General features: G+C 44.3%; 1 protein-coding gene across 1 annotated transcript in view; it reads left to right on the top strand.

Annotated features, from left to right (window-relative positions):
- The first annotated feature begins 3,830 nt into the window (after positions 1–3,830).
- ASAP3 (ArfGAP with SH3 domain, ankyrin repeat and PH domain 3) overlaps positions 3,831–20,743 on the top strand; it is a 93,302-nt gene continuing 76,389 nt past the window's right edge. Inside the window, exons 1-2 of the mRNA XM_026702493.2 lie at positions 3,831–4,434; positions 4,645–4,833. Coding sequence (XP_026558278.1) covers positions 4,708–4,833 — 126 coding nt within the window. The 5' untranslated portion in view covers positions 3,831–4,434; positions 4,645–4,707. The remainder of the gene's footprint in view (positions 4,435–4,644; positions 4,834–20,743) is intronic.

Here is a 20,743-nt window from a genome sequence, read left to right as displayed (position 1 = left end):
GTTTGGAAACTGAAACAATATTTGCTGTGTGAGCAAGAAGGAGACAGGAAGGAGCTTGGGCGTGGCTTAGCTCAACTGTTCTGTACTAAAGCTGTTTGCTACTGTGAAAGTAAAACTGAAATTGAAACTCCTTTCCTCTGCTTGTGTTTTGCATTTGGAAGAGATTTCTTTTCAGGTGGGGAGGGGGAGTAGAACTCCTCAGCATCAGAGCGTGTTAATAATAATAATATAGGAAATACTAATACTGATGGTCTTTTTGAAAAATCCTTTCATAGTGAGCACCTAGAAGCCAAGAGGAACACATATGTGCCAAATTTCAAGTTTGTAGGCTTTACGGTTCTGGAGATTTTGTGAAGATGCATGAGTGGTATTTCACTTTTATATATATAGATTTATTTATAGTTTTTTCTTTACATCCATAAGTGTTTAGTGAACAGTATATTGTCTGAGTCGATATATTTTATACACAATACTAACAATAATACTATTTAGATATACGTAATCATAATCTTTCAACATCTAACATTTGTCTATATATGGTAATCATCGTGTATTCTATTTATGTATCAGTGTATACATAATACTATTTTCCCAAATTCTACTTTCTACCTCTTTTTTCTCTTAATAAAATAGCCACTATATTAAGAAGTATTCTATATCTAGCCATCATCTCTTGTTCTTTTTAGAATTTCAACTCTTATTGGCTTTTTTTGGTAAATCTTTCATGTTTCTTTCTTGAGATTTTGTAATTCCTTACATCAGTTTGCTTGCTTCTTAAAGAGCAGAATCCCTTTGATGCTCAGTTTGCCTTTGGTGGTAGATCTAATTTTTGGAAATTTTGCATAACTCCAAGGCCCTTTATTTTATGAGTTCTATTTGAAATCTGTGGGATTGCTTGATTGATTTGACCAAAGGCGCATTTTTAAAGAGGCCACTGGACTTTCTGATTTTTCTTTGAAGACATTTCGCTTCTCATCTAAGAAGCTTCTTCAGCTCTTGAAAAAGCACTTTGGGGACAACCGCAACTTGGATGATTGAGACTCTCCACAGAGATTTGATCAATGTGTATGGCCTCCTATTGATCCAGTGATTTATTTCCTTGCCCAGAATTAAATGGAGGCTGGAAAATACCTTCCCGATACCCAGTGCTTCTGCTAGGATAACCTTTCCCCAGATGTCAGTGGAGATTCTCAGTCATCCAGGTCATGGTCGCCTCAAATATGCCTTTGGAAGAGGCAACTGGACTTTTTGGTTTTTTCTTTGAAGACGTTTCGCTTCTCATCCAGATTCACCGAACTGCGATGACCTTTTGGTCGCGTGTTTGGCCCAGCCGCCCGCCTGGGCTCTTGGCTGTCCCTTATTTCCTGCTTTTTCAACCTCAGCTGCTTTGTGCTGCACAGCTAAGGTTGAAAAGGCAGGAAAGAAGACGTTTTTCAAATGCTGTGTACCTGCGCACAGTGCTTCTCAGCTGTCCGGGCGGCACAGCTGATGATTTTTTGCAAAGGCTCCACATGCGCACCAAAAATGCACTTTCACTGAACCGTTTGTAACAATGATTGAATCCCACCGCTGGGACCAGCAGTGTTCCAATATTTGAGGGGCTGCCACAGAGAGGAAGGGGCCAGGGTATTTTCCAAGGCACCTAAAGGCCAGACAAGGAATAGTGGATGAAAACTGAACAATCAGTCAATGGAGCAGCTTGTCCTCAGAAGTTGTGGGAGCTTCATCACTGGAGGCTTTCAAGAAGAGATTGGACTGCTATTTGTCAGAAATGGTGTAGGCGGGCCTCCTGCTTGGGCAGTGGGTTGGACTAGATGACCTTCCAACTCTGTTAATCTATTGTGGACTCCTGCCCTGGCTGGAGGCTTGGACCAGGTGGTCTCTATGGTCTTTTCAACCAAAATGTTGGATGAGCAAATGGCTTCTTTAAAGTGGAGATGGGAGGAATCAGACACCTCCGTAATTCTGAATCTTGGCAACTTTGAAGACATGTGGCAACTTTGAAGACATGAAGTCCACATGCGGACTTCAACTCCCAGAATTCCCCAAGCCAGCCTGCTGACCTCTGCACTTCTTAAAGTTGCCAAGGTTGAGAAACACCAGCACTAGACATCAAAGAGATATCCAAATGAGTGGTTTTACTTCTGAAGAATGGGGTTCAGCTGTTGTGACAACAATCCACATTCAAGAATACATGGGAGTAAACCCATGGAACTCCTCGGGATTTACATGTAAACAAACAAGACAATTTGCATCTTGTTCCCAGCAACATCTTCCAGAAATTGACTTAAATTTTACAGCCACAACCCGTCCACTGCAAAATGTGCAGTCCAGAGGTGGTATTCAGCAGGTTCTGACTGGTTCTGGAGAACCAGTAGCGGAAATTCTGAGTAATTCGGAGAACTGGCAAATGCCGCCTCTGACTGGCCCCGCGTCCATCTCTTCTCTGCCTCCCACTGAGTTCCAGCTGATGGGCTGGGTCTTCTTTGGTTGCCCTGCACAGGAGAACGGAGCTGGAAAGCAGGTTAGCGGGGTGGGGAGGGAATGGGGATTTTGCAGTAACCTTCCCCTGCCACGCCCACCAAGCCAAACCACACCCACCAAGCCATGCCCACAGAACCGATAAACGTACCACCACTGGCACAGTCCCTGGGAATCAATGCTGCTATTCTTTTATTCATTTTTATATTCTTATTTATTTATTCTTCACTTCTAAATGGTTGGTTTTGCTGCAATAAATTAATCAAACTTCTTTTGGAGAGCGGCTTCTTGAGTCCTCCAGTCCTTTGTTGTATTTATATAACAGTCATAAACAGACTTCAGCTGGGGAATCTTATGGCCTGAGTATCGAACGCAGACCCTATTAAATCACAAGGGAAGAAATGACCTTGAAAAAAACTCCTTGCAAAGAAAACAAAACAAAACTCAATGGCAGAGACTTTCACAAGGGCCCTTGAAGGAAATTTTATCCAGCAATGAACAGAGGGCTGAACCTAGACTCCTCTTCTTACAACGGTCTACTTAATGACCATTCAACATTACAACAGCGCTGGAAAAAAAGTGACTTATGACCATTTTTCACACTTACGGCCATTGCTGAATCCCCACGGGGTGTGTGTGTTGTGATTGACATTCGGAGGCTTGACAGCTGACTCACATTTATGACGATTGCAGCATCCCCAGGGGGCTCCTGGGATCCTCTTTCTGGCAGGCAAGGTCAATGGGGAAAACCATAGTCCCTTGAACCAACCATGTGGCTCATTTAACAACGAAAATGATTCGCTTAACAACAGTGGCAAGAACAGTCGTAAAACGGGGCAAGGCCCACTTCATCAGATTTCTCACTGTGCAACCCAAATGGTGGACTCCATTGTGGTCGTAAGTGGAGGACGACCTGCAATATTGACCCTGCCAACCCCTTGCTGGGGGGATTGCTCTGGCCCAACCACCGTGCATGCCCTCGCCCCCCCCTCCCCCACGCAAGATGGCCTCAAGCTTCCCCTTTCAAGGCGCCCCCCCCCCATGCACCACTTTTCGCACTGGGAGGTGCCTTTCAAAAGCGGAATGCCTAGGACAGGGGTCTCCAACCTTGGCAGCTTTAAACCTGAAGGACTTCAGCTCCCAGAATTCCTCAGCCAGCGTGGCTTTAAGCCTGGAGGACTTCAACTCCCAGAATCCCCCAGCCAGCTTTGCTTTTCCTCAGTCCAGTTGCCTCTTGGAAGGGGGCGACAGGGAAAAGGCACCTTTGGGATTTCCAAGTGGAAATACAGTTTGCAAACAGAACAAACAACTGGCAGTTCCTTTGCTGCTGTTTGGAGAGAAGAAGATCCATTCCCAGAGGGCATGAAAGACGGATGGAGGAGGGGGGGGGAGAGAGAGAGAGAAAGAAAAAAAAGAGAGAGCAAGAGGAAGGGGTCAACCTATTTTCCAAGGTACCCAAAGGCAGACAAGGAACAATGGATGGAAACTGAACAAGGAGAGATTCAACCTGGAAATAAGGAGAAACTTTCTGACAGTGAGAAGAATCAACGCATGGAACAGAAGTTGCCTTCAGAAGTTGTGGGAGCTTCATCACTGGAGGCTTTCAAGAAGACACTGGACTGCTGGACATCTGTCAGGAATGGTGTAGGGTCTGCTTGGGCGGGGGTTGGACTAGATGGCCTACAAGGTCCCTTCCCACTCGGGTCTCTGTCAAGGCACCGGGGCCTTGGATGCGCTTTGCCTTTAACGGGCGGGGGTCCAAAAAAGCTGCGGGCTCCGGCGGCGTAACAATTATGCCCACGTGACCGCTAGGAAAGTCTTCCGAGGGAGGGGAGGAAACTTCCAAAACGGGCTTGAAGGCGCCTCCTCGAGTCCATTGGCGCCCCGGAGCGGAGCCCGAGCGAGGGATGTGACTGAAGCGACGCCGCCGCTGCCGACGACGACGACGACCCGGTAAGGGGAGTGGGGGGAGACTCTCCGCAACGGCTCAGACCCAACGGAGGGGAGGGGGGCGCGCTTCGTACCCTTCTTCTTTTTTGCAACGCTCCTCGCGCCAAGAGAGACTCCCCTCCCCTTCAAACCCCACCGTGCACCGGTGGCTTCGCCCCCCTCCCCAGCTTTGGGGTGACTTTCTCCTCTCCCTTTCTTTCCTTTCGGGCGCAGCACCTCCTCCGATCGCCCAGACGACGTTTCCCACCCCCACGCTCTCCACCCCTTCCCTCCAACATGCCCGAACAGCTCAGCGTCTCGGAGTTCGTGGCCGTCACTTCGGAGGATCTCAGCTCGCCTCTGGCGTCCGGCTTCGCCGCCAAGATGCAGAAGTGCCGGGGCGCGGTGGGAGCGTTGGAAGAGGTGAGTAGTGAGGGGAGGGAGGGCGGGAGAGGGGTGGGTGGGTGGGAGAGACAAGAGGGCAGAAGTTGTGGGGTGGGGGGAGAGGCTACTCGCTTCCCCCACCCCACCCCCCCCACGGGAAGGAGCTCCGGCCGAAGCAGGAGAGAGAAAAGTTTTCCCACTTTCTCTGGAAGTTCCACTTTCTCTGGTTTGCAAAAAAAAAGCCAACCCCCAAAACTTTCCTTTGCGCCGGGAAGAGAGAGGCGGCGCTCTGGCTGGCGATGGATGGCGCACACCTGACCCCGCTGCGTTTGTTTGTTATGCTCCCAGCCTGTTTTACCCGGAAGGAAGCCACCTTCCCTTTGTCCAGCGGGGCAGGTAGTTGCAGGTGAGCAGGTCTGCGGCCGCCTTGCCATCATTCGGGTTTGGCTTTGGGTTTGGGTTTGAGCGCTCGCTGCCGCTTCATTGGGATTTAAAGAAGGGAAAAAAAGGTCTGCTTGGGGGCAAGAGACTACCGCCCGCCTTCTCGAGCTGTAAACGATCTAGCCACAATTTAAGCCTAGCGGGGTGGGCTGACCCCCACCCCATCCCGTTTAACTGGTTTATGGCCGGTTCAGTGCTGTCGTGCAAACCCGGAACATTGGCTCAATTCCAGAAACTCGGTTAAGTTCACCGTGGGGCACCTTTGTCTAGGGAGGAAGGAGTCCGACCAAGTTAAAGAGGAACGAAGTTCTTACCAACAATGTTCCACGACCGTTTATATATATATATATAGAGAGAGAGAGAGAGAGAGACAGAGAGAGAGAGAGACAGAGAGAATATATATAGAGAGAGAGAATATATATATGTGTGTATGTGTATATATGTGTGTGTGTGTGTGTGTGTGTGTGTGTGTATATATATATATATATATGTGTGTATATATATATATATATAGTGTGTGTATATATATATATATATATATATATATATATATATATATATATATATATATATATATATATATATATATATATATATATATATATAGAGAGAGAGAGAGAGAGAGAGAGAGAGAGAATATATCTATCTCTATATCTGGGATGAAAGACATTAAAAGGTTGGGGGTGGGAGGTTTAAGGCATATATACACATACATACATACATACATACATATACTTTAAACCTCCCACCATCCATCCATCCATCCATCCATCCACCTACCTACCTACCTACCTACCTACCTTTAGCTGCCTTAAACCTCCCACTCCCAACCTTTAATGTCTTTCATCCCAAGTCCGGCTTTTAAGGGAAGAGCTTATGTGGAAGTCAGAAATCCTGCTTTGCATGGGGTTTAGAGCTCACACAGCACCTGTCGCAGCTGCAAGGCATCACAGCTGAGTTAAGGGAGGTTGGGTTCCCCTTTCTGAGGACAAATACTTGAGAAGATGAAGCTGAAATGTAGGGGAGAAGGCTCTACCCTAGGGGTGTCCAATATTGGCAGCTTTAAGGCTTTTGGACCAACTCCCAGAATTCCCCATCAGTTTCAAGGTTGGACAACCGCGCTGTATGGACTTTAAAAAAATATGAAGCATATTAAGCTTTTCTTCCTCTAATATCCCTTAAGCTCATTAGATTTTAAACTCCACAGCTCCCAGTTACTTTGCTGGAAAAAAAAACCCTGCTTGCTAAAAAAAACTTCTGGTTGCTGTAATTGCAGTGTATGTCAAGGCCTTCCTAACACTCAGCTTTATAGAAATTGGATGGGGCCAAACTAGGAAACCTGCGAAAGGTGCGCATGATTCATCTGTCTTGCAGGATTTACACCTCACACTGCATAGTGATGTAGTTTGTTTTGCTGTTGTAGACCAGGCTGTGGGCTTATTAAATATGAGGTTGTAGTCTATTGTGTCTTATTCAACGACCTGTAGCTAAATCTTGTTTCAGGTAAAGTGATAATCTAGTCACAAGTTCTGTATATGGGGATAGATAGCGTGTTGTCATAGAATTTAACTTTTCCCAAATTTTTCCAATTCTCCTTTGTGAAAGTGAAATAAAGTCTGAGGGGATGCGTGTGAAGAACCACAAACAGAGAGGTGCTTGAAACATCCACTGCATTTATTTGTTTGTTTTTACAAATAACAAAAGGTGACAAACCTTCCTCCTCCTCCTATTTTTCCCACAACAGCAGCCCTGTGAGATGGGTTGGGCTGAGAGAGAATGACCGACCCAAAGTCACCCAGCTGGCTTTCATGGCTAAGGTGGGACTTGAACTCGGGGTCTCCTGCTTTCTAGTCTGGTACCTTAACCACTAGACCAAACTGGCTGTCATTTCTGGTCCTTCACAAAAGGTCCCAAGAATCTTGCATTATAATACATCTGCATTATATTTTCCTCTGACTTTTCTGAAATGGGTCAAGGCTCCATGGTTCTCTCATGCATCAAATCCTACTGCAGACCATACCAGCATGAGATTCGCTATTCCTGGTTATAATTCTTCTTCTACTCCAACTTGTCTCTGTTCCCAATTCCCCGAGGTCACCTGAACTCGCTCCAAGATTATGGGTGACGGGCTTGAGTGATTTTATGCACTTTTGAAGCTACCATTGGGTCATGATGGAATTGGGGGTAAAGTATTGTTGTAATGTTGGTTCGTTAAATTTATTAAATGTTCTATCCTAGGCCTCCCCAAAAAGCACTAAGTCAATTCGGAGTCCTGGCAAAAACCTCTTTTATTACATTAATGTGAATTTATTTCATTCACAGTCAGCCAACGGCTTGGCAAACAGTCTTGCGAAGGTAGACTAATGAGCTCAGACCTTTATCAACCCATACCTTTTGCTTCTCTTTTAATCCTGATAGGAGGGGCCATTCACCTGTGGCCTTAACTCCCACGTTGACCCTGAATTCTTAACTGTACCTCCAGAACTCCCCCGTCCGAGCCCGAAGGCAGCTGATGACTGCCAGCCTGCCCTGGCCCCATCTCTGCCTCTGATGCAGAGCCCTCGTCCCAGCCCTCCCCAGCCTCCAGGACTGGCCCAGGTTCCTCCCCAACCTCCTCACTACTGTCTGACTCTGCTGCCAGCTCGGCCTGCCTCAGTGGGCCACGACGTTAAATTTGTTTGCTGCCCATCTCCAGCGACTCTTAAGCTTAAGAGAGGTTCACTAATGGCTTGGAGGCGAGAAAAGGGTCATATCCCAGGGACAAAGGAGAAAATAAAGCTTGCCAGGGCATAATTATGTGGTAGATTGGTGCAAGAGGTGATGTCATAATCAGGCAGATTCCAATGAATCAAATTTGACTCCTGGTAGCATCATGGTTGAGAGATCAATTACCACTTGAGTTATTTCCAGGTGCAACATGTGCTTTGCTTAAGGGCGGTCCTGTAATGTATTCGATCCAGTCTGTTCTCCTTATCTCTCATCTTTCCCTTCTTCTATTTCCAGCAAGTTTAGCAAGGGTAGGTTTTCTTTGTCTGCACAGCACATAACAGCATTGATGAAGCTTCTTAGATTCAGCGAAGGAAACCCTAGCAATATGAAGTTCATATTATTCCTTCCTTTAATTCTCTTGCAGCTTGCAGAATGCTAAAATAAGAATTCCCACTTTTTGGACATTTTTTCTCTCTGCAAACGAGAAGACTCTCTTTCTCTTATCGTTTTCTCCAGTTTGGCTGAGAATTTCTATCACATTTCTTTTGTTGGTGTTTTTGAATTTAGTAGCTGGTTGGAGTGGTGATGGTATTGTATCAGGTGATCCTTGACTTACAATCACAATTGAACCCCAAATTTCTGTTGCTAAGCGAGATGTAAGTAAATTTTGCTCTCACTTTACGATTTCTCTTGCCACGGTTGTTGAGTGAATCACTGCAGTTGTTTAATTAGTAACATGGTTGTTAAGTGAATCTGGGCTTCCCCATTGACTTTGCTTGCAAAAGGGGATCACATGACCCCAGAACACTGCAACCGTCTTAAATAGGAGCCACTTGCCGAGCGGCCAAATTTTGATCACGTGACCATGGGGATGCTGCAATGGTTGTGTGAAAAACAGTCATAAGTCACTTTCTTCAGTGCCATTGTAACTTTGAATGGTCACTAAATGAACTGTTTATAAGTCAAGGACAAACTGTAATTTATTATTTTTTTTAACTACAAGAGTTTTTCTGCTCTGCAACCTTGGCTGCTTACCTGCTGTGTGTAAATTAGGTGGCAATGAAGTTGCCTTGATACATCCGTTTCCAGATTTCAACCTTTGGTTTTCCTTTCATCATACCGATGGCTTGATTCTGTATGAAAAAAAGTTTACTGGGGTCTCCGGTGGGTGGAATTGTCTGTTTTACCCCTTGTGGACTAGGTGGAAGGGTGGATAATTGAAGGGGAGAGAAAGAGAAAGAGAAAGAGAAAGAGAGAGGAGAGGAGAAAAGAGAAAGAGAAAGAGAAGACAAAGACAAAGACACCAGAGTTTTACCATTTTCTCTTTTTATGGGCTAGAAAAAGAAAGTGGCAAAATTCTTTTAGCTCTGACTTTGTTAAAGCAAACCAAAAAGTCTCCATGTTGCATTTGTCTCATCAGTGATACTGAGGAGGAGGAGAAGTTTCCATCACAAGCAGATTTGCTGATTGGAGTGGCGAGCTTTGCTGACACAGGGCTGAGTTGCAGCAGGCAAACCAAGTTTATTTATAATAGAAGTTTGTTTATATCCCATCTTTATTGTGTTAATGCATCAAGGTGGGGAACCATATCTTATACTCCTTCCTCCTCTTGCTTTTCTCACAATAACAAACCTGCCAATGGATTGGGGCTGAGAGAGAGAGAGAGAGAGAGAGAGAGAGCGACTGGCCCAAAGTTGAGGGTGGGATAACCTCATACCTATTTGCCTTCCAAGAATTTGCCTTCCAAGAGGGCGAGTATGGGTGCTGCCTTTGGGATAAACTGTTGAAATATGGGTTGGCCTTAGGATGCGTCTGCCACTCTATAGCCTGCCTTGGCTGCTTCTACTTCCCAGTCTGAAAAAGGCCTCGTGGGAGGAACTCCCTCGGCCTGTCCTGCTCTGGAATGTAATGCGAAGAGAGAGAGAAGGCAGGGAGATTGCCGACAGATTGAGAAAGGGCTGTGTAAATGGAAGGCAAGGCGTTTATCCACCCCGGAGGCTAAAATGTATGAAGAATGGTTGCAGGAATTGGGTATGTCTGGTCCAGGGTGTGAAACTCGATTTCATTGAGGGCCACATCAGGGTTGTGTTTGACCTCGAGGGGCTGGGGTGGGCGTGGCCAGGGTGGGTGTGGCCGGCGTGACGTCCCTTGTGTTGGGAGTACCCTCTGCCAGTGAAAACGGAGCTTGGGAGGGCCACGTGCAGTGCAGAGGTGGTATTCAGCCGGTTCCGACCAGTTCTGAAGAACTGGTAGCGGAAATTTTGAGTGGTTCGGAGAACCGGCAAATACCACCTCTGACTGGCCCCGCCCCCATCTCTTCTCTGCCTCCTAAGTCCCAGCTGATCGGTTGGGTCTTCTTTGGTTGCCCTGCACAGGAGAACAGAGCTACAAAGCAGGTTAGTGGGATGGGGATTGACAGGGATTTTGCAGTAACCTTCCCCTGGGGTGGGATTCAATTTTTTAAACAACTGGTTCTGTGGGCGTGGCTTAGTTGGGCGTGGTTTGGTGGTCATGTGACTGGCTGGGCGTGGCCAACTCAACATCACTCACATTGAGGCACGCATCTCCTTGCCTGGCCTCTCATGACTGTGGGGATGCTGCAACAGTTGTAAGTGTGAAAAATGGTCATAAGTCACTTTTTTCAGTGCCATTGTAACTTTGAATGGCCACTCCACACAAGCAAAGTACCAGCAAAAGAGGGGGGAAAAACTCCAGAGAAGTTCCAGAGATAGGAAGTCCAGTCCTGCCAAGAATGTAATAAGGGTTAACGGAGAGGCAGTTTCTGTAAGCAATACCAGAATGTTTCCTTCCTGCCTTCCTTACAGGATTAGGCCAAACTGCTTAGAATGTTAACAACCGGTTCTAGCAAATAGGTGAGAACCGGTAGAATCCCACCCCTGACCTTCCCCAGGAGTGGGGAGGGAATGGAGATTTTACAGTATCCTTCCCCTTGCCACGCCCACCAAGCCACACCCACAGAACTGGTAGTAAATTTTTTGGAATCGCACCACTGGTGCCGAGGCCCTGTGGGTCAGTCCTCTGCTCTTTCCAGGGCAGCCCCATGGGCCAGATCTAAGCACCCTGCAGGCTGAATCCAGCCCGCAGGTCTTGAGTGTAACATCGTTGGTCTAGTCCAGTGTTTCCCAACTGTGGCAACTTTAAATGGACTTCAACTCCCAGAATTCCCCATCCAGAATGGCTGCCTGAGGAATTCTGGGAGTTGAAGTCCACAAGTCTTAAAGTTGCTAAGGTTGGGAAACCCTGGTCTAGTCTAATGAAAAGAAGGTTTAGGGGTGACATGATACCGGTAACAGTGTTCCGATATTTGAAGGTCTGCCACAAAGAAGAGGGAGTCAACCTATTTTCCAAAGCACCAGATAGGCAAAGACAAGGGGGAAAAAATGGATGGAAACGAATCAAGGAGAGAAGCCACCTAGAATTAAGGAGAAACTTCCGAACAGTGAGAACAATTAACCAATTGCTTGCCTTCAGAAGTTGTGGATGCTCCATCGTTGGAGGTTTTTAAGAAGAGAGTGGACAGCCATGTATCTGGAAATGGTGTAGGGTTTCCTGCTTGAGCACGGGTTGGACTAGAAGACCTCCAAGGTCCCTTCCCATTCTATTATTCTGGTACTTCTTGGCCACTTAATAAATGCAAAACCATTGCATTGCATTGGTGAGAATGTCAGAAAATACCTTCTCCTTTGAACAACATTTCATTGATAGAGTGAGTCACTTTCCTCACCCCAGCTGAGCGTTGCTTGGGGGGAAAATAGGTCAGAATTGGGTCTAAGTTTCTTTTATCCAAATGCAGGTGAGATCAAGCAATTTGTTTGGAAGGAAAATAAAATAGGGAAAGGGTAGCATTACATACTGCCCTCTTCCTTGGAGCGCCTAGAAGGAAAAGTAGAATATGAATGCGATCAATAAATGTGCTCAAGCATTTAATCTTTGATTTAATTTGAAACATCTGTTTCGACATCTTCGATAAACGGTCTCTGTGGCATTTCCCCTTCTCCTTTTTCATTCTAGCAATAATTGAGTGCTAAACATCCGGTCTCTTTGAAATTGTGGCAGTATCTTGACAAGGGCTTGCAGCTTTCTTGCTGCCAATGTTTATTTTAAATTATGTGCATTAAGTTTACGCAAGAACTGGAAGAGGCTGGTGGAAGGACCGAATCGCCTTTTCCTTCTGGTGTGAGAAACGGTCACTGCTGGGGTTGAATTTCAGGAGTTGCTGTTCTCTTGCCATTGGGTTAATTCAGAGAATGGCACTCTTCCATCTGTCAAATGGCTTAGTTTGTTTATACCCCATGGTATAAAAAGGAAGGCTGTATCTTTAATGTTTTTTAACCAGGACAAATTGCTTCAGGTAAGAATTTATGCATATGCACATGGAGGCAGTCCTTGGCTTACAACCATTTGTTCAGATATCAATATTACAACGGCACTGAAAAAAGGTGACTTACAACTGGTCCTCACACTTAAGCCCATTGTAACATCTCCACAATCATGTGATTCAAATTCGGGCACTTGGCAACTGGCAGGTGTTTAAAATGGATTTTAGCGTCCTGGGATCATGTGATTGCCACATAAGACTTGCCCTGTTGACTTCCAACGTGCAAAGTCAATGGGGGAAGCTAGATTTGATTAACGACCGTGTGATTCAGTTAATGACTGCAGTGGTTCATTAACAATCGTTAAAAACATGGTAAAATCGGGTGCCACTCCCTTAAACAACTGTCTTGCTTGGTAGGACATGTCAAATTTTTCAACGTTCAATTTCCAAACATTACGGGTGCTCAAAAGTTGTGACATGCCATGGGGATTGTAAAGATATTTTGGTTACTTTAATTTAGATGTGTGTGGTAAGTAACTGCATAAATATCATAACTTTTTAACATCTTTTTTTTGTTTCATTGGGTAATGGAAATTATATCTAAGGACTTTAATCATTTTTATTAAAATATTTTTAAAAAAGGAAGATAAAACGAATACAAACTAATACAAAGGAAAAAAAAACAAAGCTAAAAGTTCAGGAAAAGAAAAAAAAGTGAAAACAGTAGAAAAATAAATGCAACGAAGTAGTTTCTGATCTTCTTTACAGATAGTTAAAACCACTATTATAAATTTATCTCTTACTCTCTGGTTAGAACACAACTCTCTTCTTTCTGTAATCTATCCTGTCTAACCACCAAAACTGTAAATCATAAGATTCCTGGCAACAATTTAAGTTAATCTCTTGTGAACCGGGGCTCCTCTGGGTATGTTTGCATCACAGTGCTGATTTTCTACATATTGCAAGTATATGCCTGCTCAGGATAGTACCTCTAACCAAAACACATTGATTAAGCAGGAGTTTGGGGAAAGCAAATTTAAGGATTAAGGATTCTTAAACCTCCAATCAAAATCCAATGTAATCCTCTCACTTCACCCTGTTGCTTATCCTTCTTGTTATCCTATCCTATCCTATCCTATCCTATCCTATCCTATCCTATCCTATCCTATCCTATCCTATCCCATTCCATTCCATTCCATTCCATATTTTCTATTCTATTCTATTCTATTCTATTCTAGTCTAGTCTAGTCTAGTCTACTCCATTCCATTCCATTCCATATTTTCTATTCTATTCTATTCTATTCTATCCTATTCTATTCTATTCTATTCTATTCTATTCCATTCCATTCCATTCCATTCCATTCCATTCCATTCCATTCCATTCAATTCCATATTTTCTATTCTATTCTAGTCTAGTCTAGTCTAGTCTATTCCAGTCCACTCCACTCCACTCTATTCCCATTCCCATTCCATCCTATCCAATCCTTCCCGCTATCCCATCCCATTCCACTTGTCTCTTTTCCATCCTTTCATTTTTCTTTTTTCCTCCCTTGTCTTTTTCTCTCTTTCCCCTTGTCTTTCCCTCACTTTCTCTTTCCTCCCTCTCTTCCTCTCCCTCTCCCTCTTTTCTCTCTTTTCCTTTGTCTCCACTGTCTTTTTCTCTCTCTCTCCCTCCCTGCTCCCCCTTCTCCCTTTTCTCTGTCACTAAATTCTGGTGGAGCCACAACTGCAGAATCCTCCAGGGCAGAAAAAAGGGGAATGGCAAGATCTGGTAGGGAAGAGAGGCGCCATCACTCTACTTTTTAAATATCGATTCCCTGCCAGTGTTTCTCTTTTAGTGCCTCGCCTGCTCTACCTCAAAGCAAACACTGTCCTTCCAATTAAAAAATAAATAAATATGAAGATACGGTGAGAGGAACTGACATTTGCGGAGGAGGATTGGCAGACAGAACAAGAGTTAAAACATCTGCATGATGTTCTCCCCATCAAATCCTGTTACTTAACCAAGGAAAGCAGAGTCTTGCTGGCAGCTGAAACTAGACAGACAAGTATCTTCTAGGTAGGGAGTGTCTTTGGAAATTATGGATTCAGCTCTCACCTGGCCCAGGCTACATGGCCTACGGTGAAGGATTGTGGGAGCTGTAGTTCAGAGCCTCCGAAAGGCACCTCATGACCGGCTCTTGCATAATAGCACACACTATTTTCGTAGACTATCGTTCATTTTATGAGAGGTGGATATTTTCTTGAGATAGGGCCGCAAGCCAAGGAAATCACAACATTAGGATCTGTGATGACCCAGGGTGGGATACAAAACAAACACAGACACAGACAACAGGTGAAGCCCCTTTTATTCCTTCAGTTTACTTCCAAGCTCTGAATATCTTTGATGGAAGACAAAAACACTACCACACAAACAGTTACACAAGAAGGAAAAAAGCAACACAAACCAGGCAAGATAAGGGCTGGAGGACGTCCAGAGATAACACACACTGGGAAGGATGCCAAACTCAGAGAGGAACCATAAACTAGAGATATTTCCGCGCTTTGTTTCCAGCATTCGGCCATACGCAGGTCCAAACTCTTATTCAGTTGTCACAGCTGCAGCCCATGAAGAGGATCAAGGCCCTCTCCTCCTCAGTAGACCACATCTCTCCCTTATCTTCTCCTCCCTGCGTGCCCTAGGATGGAGAGGGGATGGGCCTGGGTCCTCCTCTGACTGCCCAGTTGGCCTCTGCCCTTCCCCAGCCTCCTCCACAACCTCCAGAGCCACACTTCCACTCCCTGTCGGCTGTTCCTCCTCTCCCTCCGAGTCAGTCTCCAACAGGGGCATGACAGGATCTCTGTGAATTATCCAGCAACATCCCTTTATTTTTAGTACAGTAGTCCTCAACTTACAACAATTCATTTAGTGACCATTCAAAGTTACACAGGCACTGAAAAAAGTGACGTACGATCTTTTTTTCACATTTACAAGCATGTGATAAAAATTCAGACTCTTGGAAACGGATTCATATTTGTGACTGTTGCAGTGTTCTGATTCCCTTTTGCGACCTTCTGACAAGCAAAGTCAGTAGTGAAGCCAGATTCACTTAACAGCTATCTTACTGACTTAACATCGGCTGGGATTCCCTTGACAATGGGTGGCAAGAAACATTGTTAAACTGGGCAAAATCCCCTTAACAAAATGTCTCACTTAACAATGGAAATTTTGGGCTCAGTTGTAGTTGTAAGTTGAGGACTGTCTGTATTCAGAAACAGGGATCCCTTTTTCCTCCATATCAGCAGCATCTGAATAAAACCAATTTATTTCCCTTTGCCAGGGATGTCAAACTCAAGTGCTTAGATCCAGCCCACGGGGCTGCACAGAAAACAGCATAGGGCTGGCCTGTGGGTGCCTTTGCCAGCGAAAACAGGCTCCCGACCTCCATTTTCGGCTGGGATGGCATCCTGCAACCCATTGCCAGCGAAAACGGAGCTCAGGAGGCAGAGGTGGTATTCAGCAGGTTCTGACCAGTTCTGGAGAACCGGTAGTGGAAATTTTGAGTAGTTCAGAGAACTGGCAAATCCCACCTCTGACTGGCCCCGCCCCCATCTATTCTCCGCCTCCTGAGTCCCAGCTAATTGGTTGGGTCTTCTTTGGTTGCCCTGCACAGGAGAACGGAGCTGGAAAGCAGGTTAGTGGGGTGGGGAGGGAATGGGGATTTTACAGTATTCTTCCCCTGCCACGCCCACCAAGCTAAACCACGCCCACCAAGCCACGGCCATAGAATGGGTAGTATATTTTTTTGAATCACTGTCAGTATGGCCACATAAAATGGAGATTGCGAGCCTGTTTTCGCTGGCAGGGCCACCACAGGTGTCTCTGACATGAGTGATGTCAAGCTGGACATGCCCCCCCTGCCATGCCTCTCCACCCCCACCCCCACCCTGATGTGGCCCTCAATGAAATCAAGTTTGACCCCCCCCTTGCCCTACACAGTACTGTATGAATAAATATAGTCATATCAAAAGTCTTATATCACAGACTTTGCCACATATATATGCACCCCAATCGCACTGTTCCATTTTAGGGAATTGCTGCATTATGCAGAATACAGGAAAGGAGCTGGAAATAGTAAGCTGAGGAAATCGGAAGCTTGAGCTAAGGAAAAGGAGAGGAAGCAACTAAATCTATTTCACATTATTTTATAATTGTTCGGTATTTAGAACAAAGGTTTTTAAGGCTCAGAATCTCCATATTTGGCATTGAGAGGGTGCCCTTAATCTACCTGTCCCCGGGGGCCAGATAAACTTACCGACTTTGGGGATAAATATTTATTCTGTCACCCAATGCCATAGAGAGCAATTGTTTTGCAAGATTCCAGATGACCTGGGATTTTCTAGGATTTGTGTGTTTTTATTTAACTGCTCAGTTGCGTTAAACTGATCCGCACACTGTCTCTGGCTCTTTGAAAAGAAAGTTTCCAGTGTTTAATACCACAGTTTCCGGATACTTTAGGAATTGCAAATAAGTAAATAACACTGAAAAAGCAAATTGCTTCTAAATCAGTGGGCTCCAACCTTCTGGGCACCAGAGACCGGTTCTGTGGTGAGAGGTTTTTCCAGGACCAGTGGGTGCATAGTTTTGCATGCTGCCTGAATCCTGGCGTTACTTGTTTGTATGGCCTGATTGCTGGCATGCCATGACCAACGCTGGTCTACAGACCACTTGGTTGGGTTGGGGACCCCTGCTCTCAATCATCATGTGATTTAGATGTGTATGAAGTTTGCAACACAGACTCTAAATCTGTAATGCTTAACTGTGTCATGAATTAATCATCTGTCTCTCCAGTGTCCAACCCCGCTGTCTCTGGTTTGGAAATAGGATTCTGTGTACGTAGATGGTTGAATATTAAGGAGACTGGGCGAAGCCTGTTTCTTACTATCTCTCCTGCACCAAAAAGCAATTAATTTTTTTTTCATAGGCCAGTTTTTCAAGGGATGGGGCAGTTTTAAGCAGAGGGGAAACTTTCTACACAGGTTCTTTGCTTTACTGTCTCAAAGGTGTTTTTTCAAGAGGCAACTGGACTTTCTGATTTTTCTTTGGAGATGTTTCACTTCTCAACCAAGAAGCTCCTTGAGAGCTGAAGAAGCTTCTTGAATGAGAAGTGAAACATCTTCGAAGCAAAACCTGAAAATCCAGTTGCCTCTTGAAAAAGCACTGGATGACCTGGATGACTGAGAATCTCCATAAACATTTTGCTTTGGCTGGTTAGAGTCCACAATTTCTACAGAACGCATTTGGCATTCTGGATGAACATTTATTTAATTTTATTTTGGCACCGCTGGGCACTCTGGGCAGTTCTCAATGTACTACAAACACTGCCCATGTACTAACACTATGTACCGGGAGATAATTTCTTGGCAGAGCATGTGACTTTGTTCTTTTTTTCCCTGCCTGATCATTGTTCAGTTGGGTCCTTTGTGGTTGCACAATTTTGCATTTCTGTGTGTATTCTACATCTCTGCTTGGAGTTGGAGTTGGATTGATTTTCCTTCTCTTACACATCTTCTATTTGTTTCTTTTCTTTCTTATTTCTGTTGGCCTGATAAACAGGGAACTGCAAACTTGTCAACTTTAAGACTTGTGGACTTCAGCTCCCAGAATTCTCCAGTCAGCATGACTGGCTGAGCAATCCTGGGAGTTGAAGTCCACAAGTCCTAAAGTTACCAAGTTTGTAGACATCTGGCTATAATAAAGATTTGATTTGATTAGAAGGAGGAGGTGTTATTTCTGTTTATCACGAAGGCTCCTATTCATCATGTTGATTCAAAACTAAAGAAAGATTTGGAGATAGAATTTTAGAAAGATTTTAGACCTAGACAACCTAGAACTACGCCCAACCTAAGTATAGTACATAAAATTATCTATTGCAGCGTCCTACCTGTCAATGAATACTTCAGCTTCAACCACAACAACACAAGAGCACACAATAGATACAAACTCAAGGTAAACCGCACCAAACTTGATTGCAGGAAATACGACTTCAGCAACAGAGTGGTCAATGTCTGGAATACTCTACCTGACTCTGGTTTCTTCCCCAAACCCCCAAAACTTTAACCTTAGACTGTCTACTATTGACCTCACCCCTTTCCTAAGAGGTCTGTAGGGGGTGTGCATAAGCACACCAACCTTCCTACAGTCCCTATCCTATTGTTTTCTTCTTATTCGTATCCATTTCATGTATTCATAACCATGTTTATACTTATACCTGTTATCTAATACTTGCTTGACAAACAAATAAACAAACAAACAAACAAATAAACAGTCAAAAGACACTATTTCAAAATGAAACACTGTGTCTTACCTACATGGAACCTGAGCTCCTGACTCCCTTTTAGTAAACCAGGTGAGTCTTTACCTGCTTTCAGTTCCTGGAGAGCTGCATCACACGCTTCTATTATTGTTTTTGTGTTTTCTGAATATGCGTTGGCCCTAAAAGAAGAAGAATGAAAGTTGGGAAGATCTGGGCTTTCTTTGGATGGGCCTGCCAACAATCATTAGCTACTCTAAAGATCCCACCAAAATTATGGTCTAGGTAAGATGGAAGGAGATCATGATACGCTGAGTGAACATTAATAAGAGTTATGGATGTGCCAAAGCGGTAGTCTGTTCTTATTTATCATGTATTGATGGGAAAGAAATTGATTTGAATATTTGGGGGGGTGGGGAAGGTATTGAGTGAAGGAGGAAACACTTCCATTAAACTCCAATGCAAGTGGTATGGTGTTTACCTTACAATGAAGTTCAAGAGAGGATCTTGATGCTCTCTGAATTTGTTTTCTTGCAGACATTTCATTACCAAACTAGGTAATATCATCAGTGCACTGGTGATATTATCTAGTTCAGTAATAAAACATCTATGAGAAAACAATGAAGCTCAGAGTGCATTCAAGGACCCCACAGTCCAGTCCTGAGCTACAAATATTCTTTTCTATCAATAGTGGGGAGTTTGTGAGCATCTTGTCTTCATTGCAAGTATTTGGAAATCTCCCAGGCTTCCAAGATTTCAATTAAATTCCAAAGGGATCATCAAGAAGCCCATCCCATGGGGCATTTGGAGATTAGGAACACCTGTTTCACATAACTGCTGACTTTAACCTGACTGTGACTTTTTGTGCTATTCTTCTCATTTGGCCAGCATAAACCAGAGTTTTTTCCAGGTGACCACAGAGAAGTACTAAAAACAACTCGCTGGCACCTGTCACCTGTTGTTGGGGGCAATTTTAACCTTGTCTGCATGATATGGTTGACTGGGGAGAGTTAAGATTCACTCAAGACTCAAAATGCTATTTGGGGGGGAAACTACTCTTTTAATCTCTGCCTTTGAGTGGATCAGGATATTTGTATGACATTCTCTCCCTTTTGACCCTTATTAAGCATGTCATGCAAACAAGACCTCTGCAATATTGGGATCAATTTGATATGGCTGTTGTATGGTGCTTATGGGTCATCAGGATTTCTCATGTAGGCTGTGCTTTCTAATAGTTTGATCCATGCAATAGCTCCATAGTGTAGGCCAGAGGTATCCAAACTTGGCTGCTTTAAGATCTGTGGACTTCAACTCCCAGATTTACCCAGCCAACCATTCTGGGAGTTGAAATCCACAGATCTTAAAGCTGCCAACGTTAGACATCCCTGATGTAAGCCATTTGACTCTAATCATAAAAATGATCAATAGTTAATATCCCTCAATGTTGTTGTTTTTTGTGTAACTTGGATCCCTCTTGGAAATGCACTTTTGTAGAATGACTTAATGGCATTTGCAATGCAGGAACTAGATTTTTTTTTAAAAAAAAGCAATTTCTGATGGCCTAGTGGGATTAAACTTAGATTTGTTTGGAGGTGAGTCTCTTATCCTAGACGCTGCACATTCCAAGACTGAAGAGTGTTTAGGAAATTTACCAGGTCTCTCTCTCTCTCTCCCCCCCCCTTCCTCCTCAACAATAAAGTTAGAAGATCTCATAATTTTCTAGGCTATCAAGTTTTACTAGCAATTTTCAAGCTCTATCTGAATCTCTTAGGCAGCTGTCCACATCCTTGTTCCTTTTGGTTCAATGCACTGTATATCATTAGGTGTTTTTTTTAAAAAAAACAGGGTAGCGATGGTGGTAAAAGCAATGTAAAAGAACTATTTTTATACCACTTTCCATTTCCCATCAAAGACAAAAATGAATGACCCTCCAAAAAGGTCCCGATTTGCATGCAGTGTCCAGATGCCAATTCATAGGCGCATTGAGAAATAGTTTTGCTATTATCTCAACTTTTGGGGAATCTTGAGCTTTTGGAGGGAAGCGGGCGCTTGCTGAGTGTTGAAGGAGAATTCCATCCATGCCACAACTCTTCCTATCAGGAAATGTGTCTGGGAACTCATAGCCTCCCAGGTTCTAGGGGGTTCCTTCCATCCAACTGACTCTAGA

This window comes from Pseudonaja textilis, chromosome 10, assembly GCF_049901715.1.
Source record: "Pseudonaja textilis isolate UNSWEBS1 chromosome 10, rPseTex1.2, whole genome shotgun sequence".
Classification (NCBI taxonomy): domain Eukaryota; kingdom Metazoa; phylum Chordata; class Lepidosauria; order Squamata; family Elapidae; genus Pseudonaja; species Pseudonaja textilis.
This window is presented reverse-complemented; position numbering and strand designations above follow the sequence as displayed.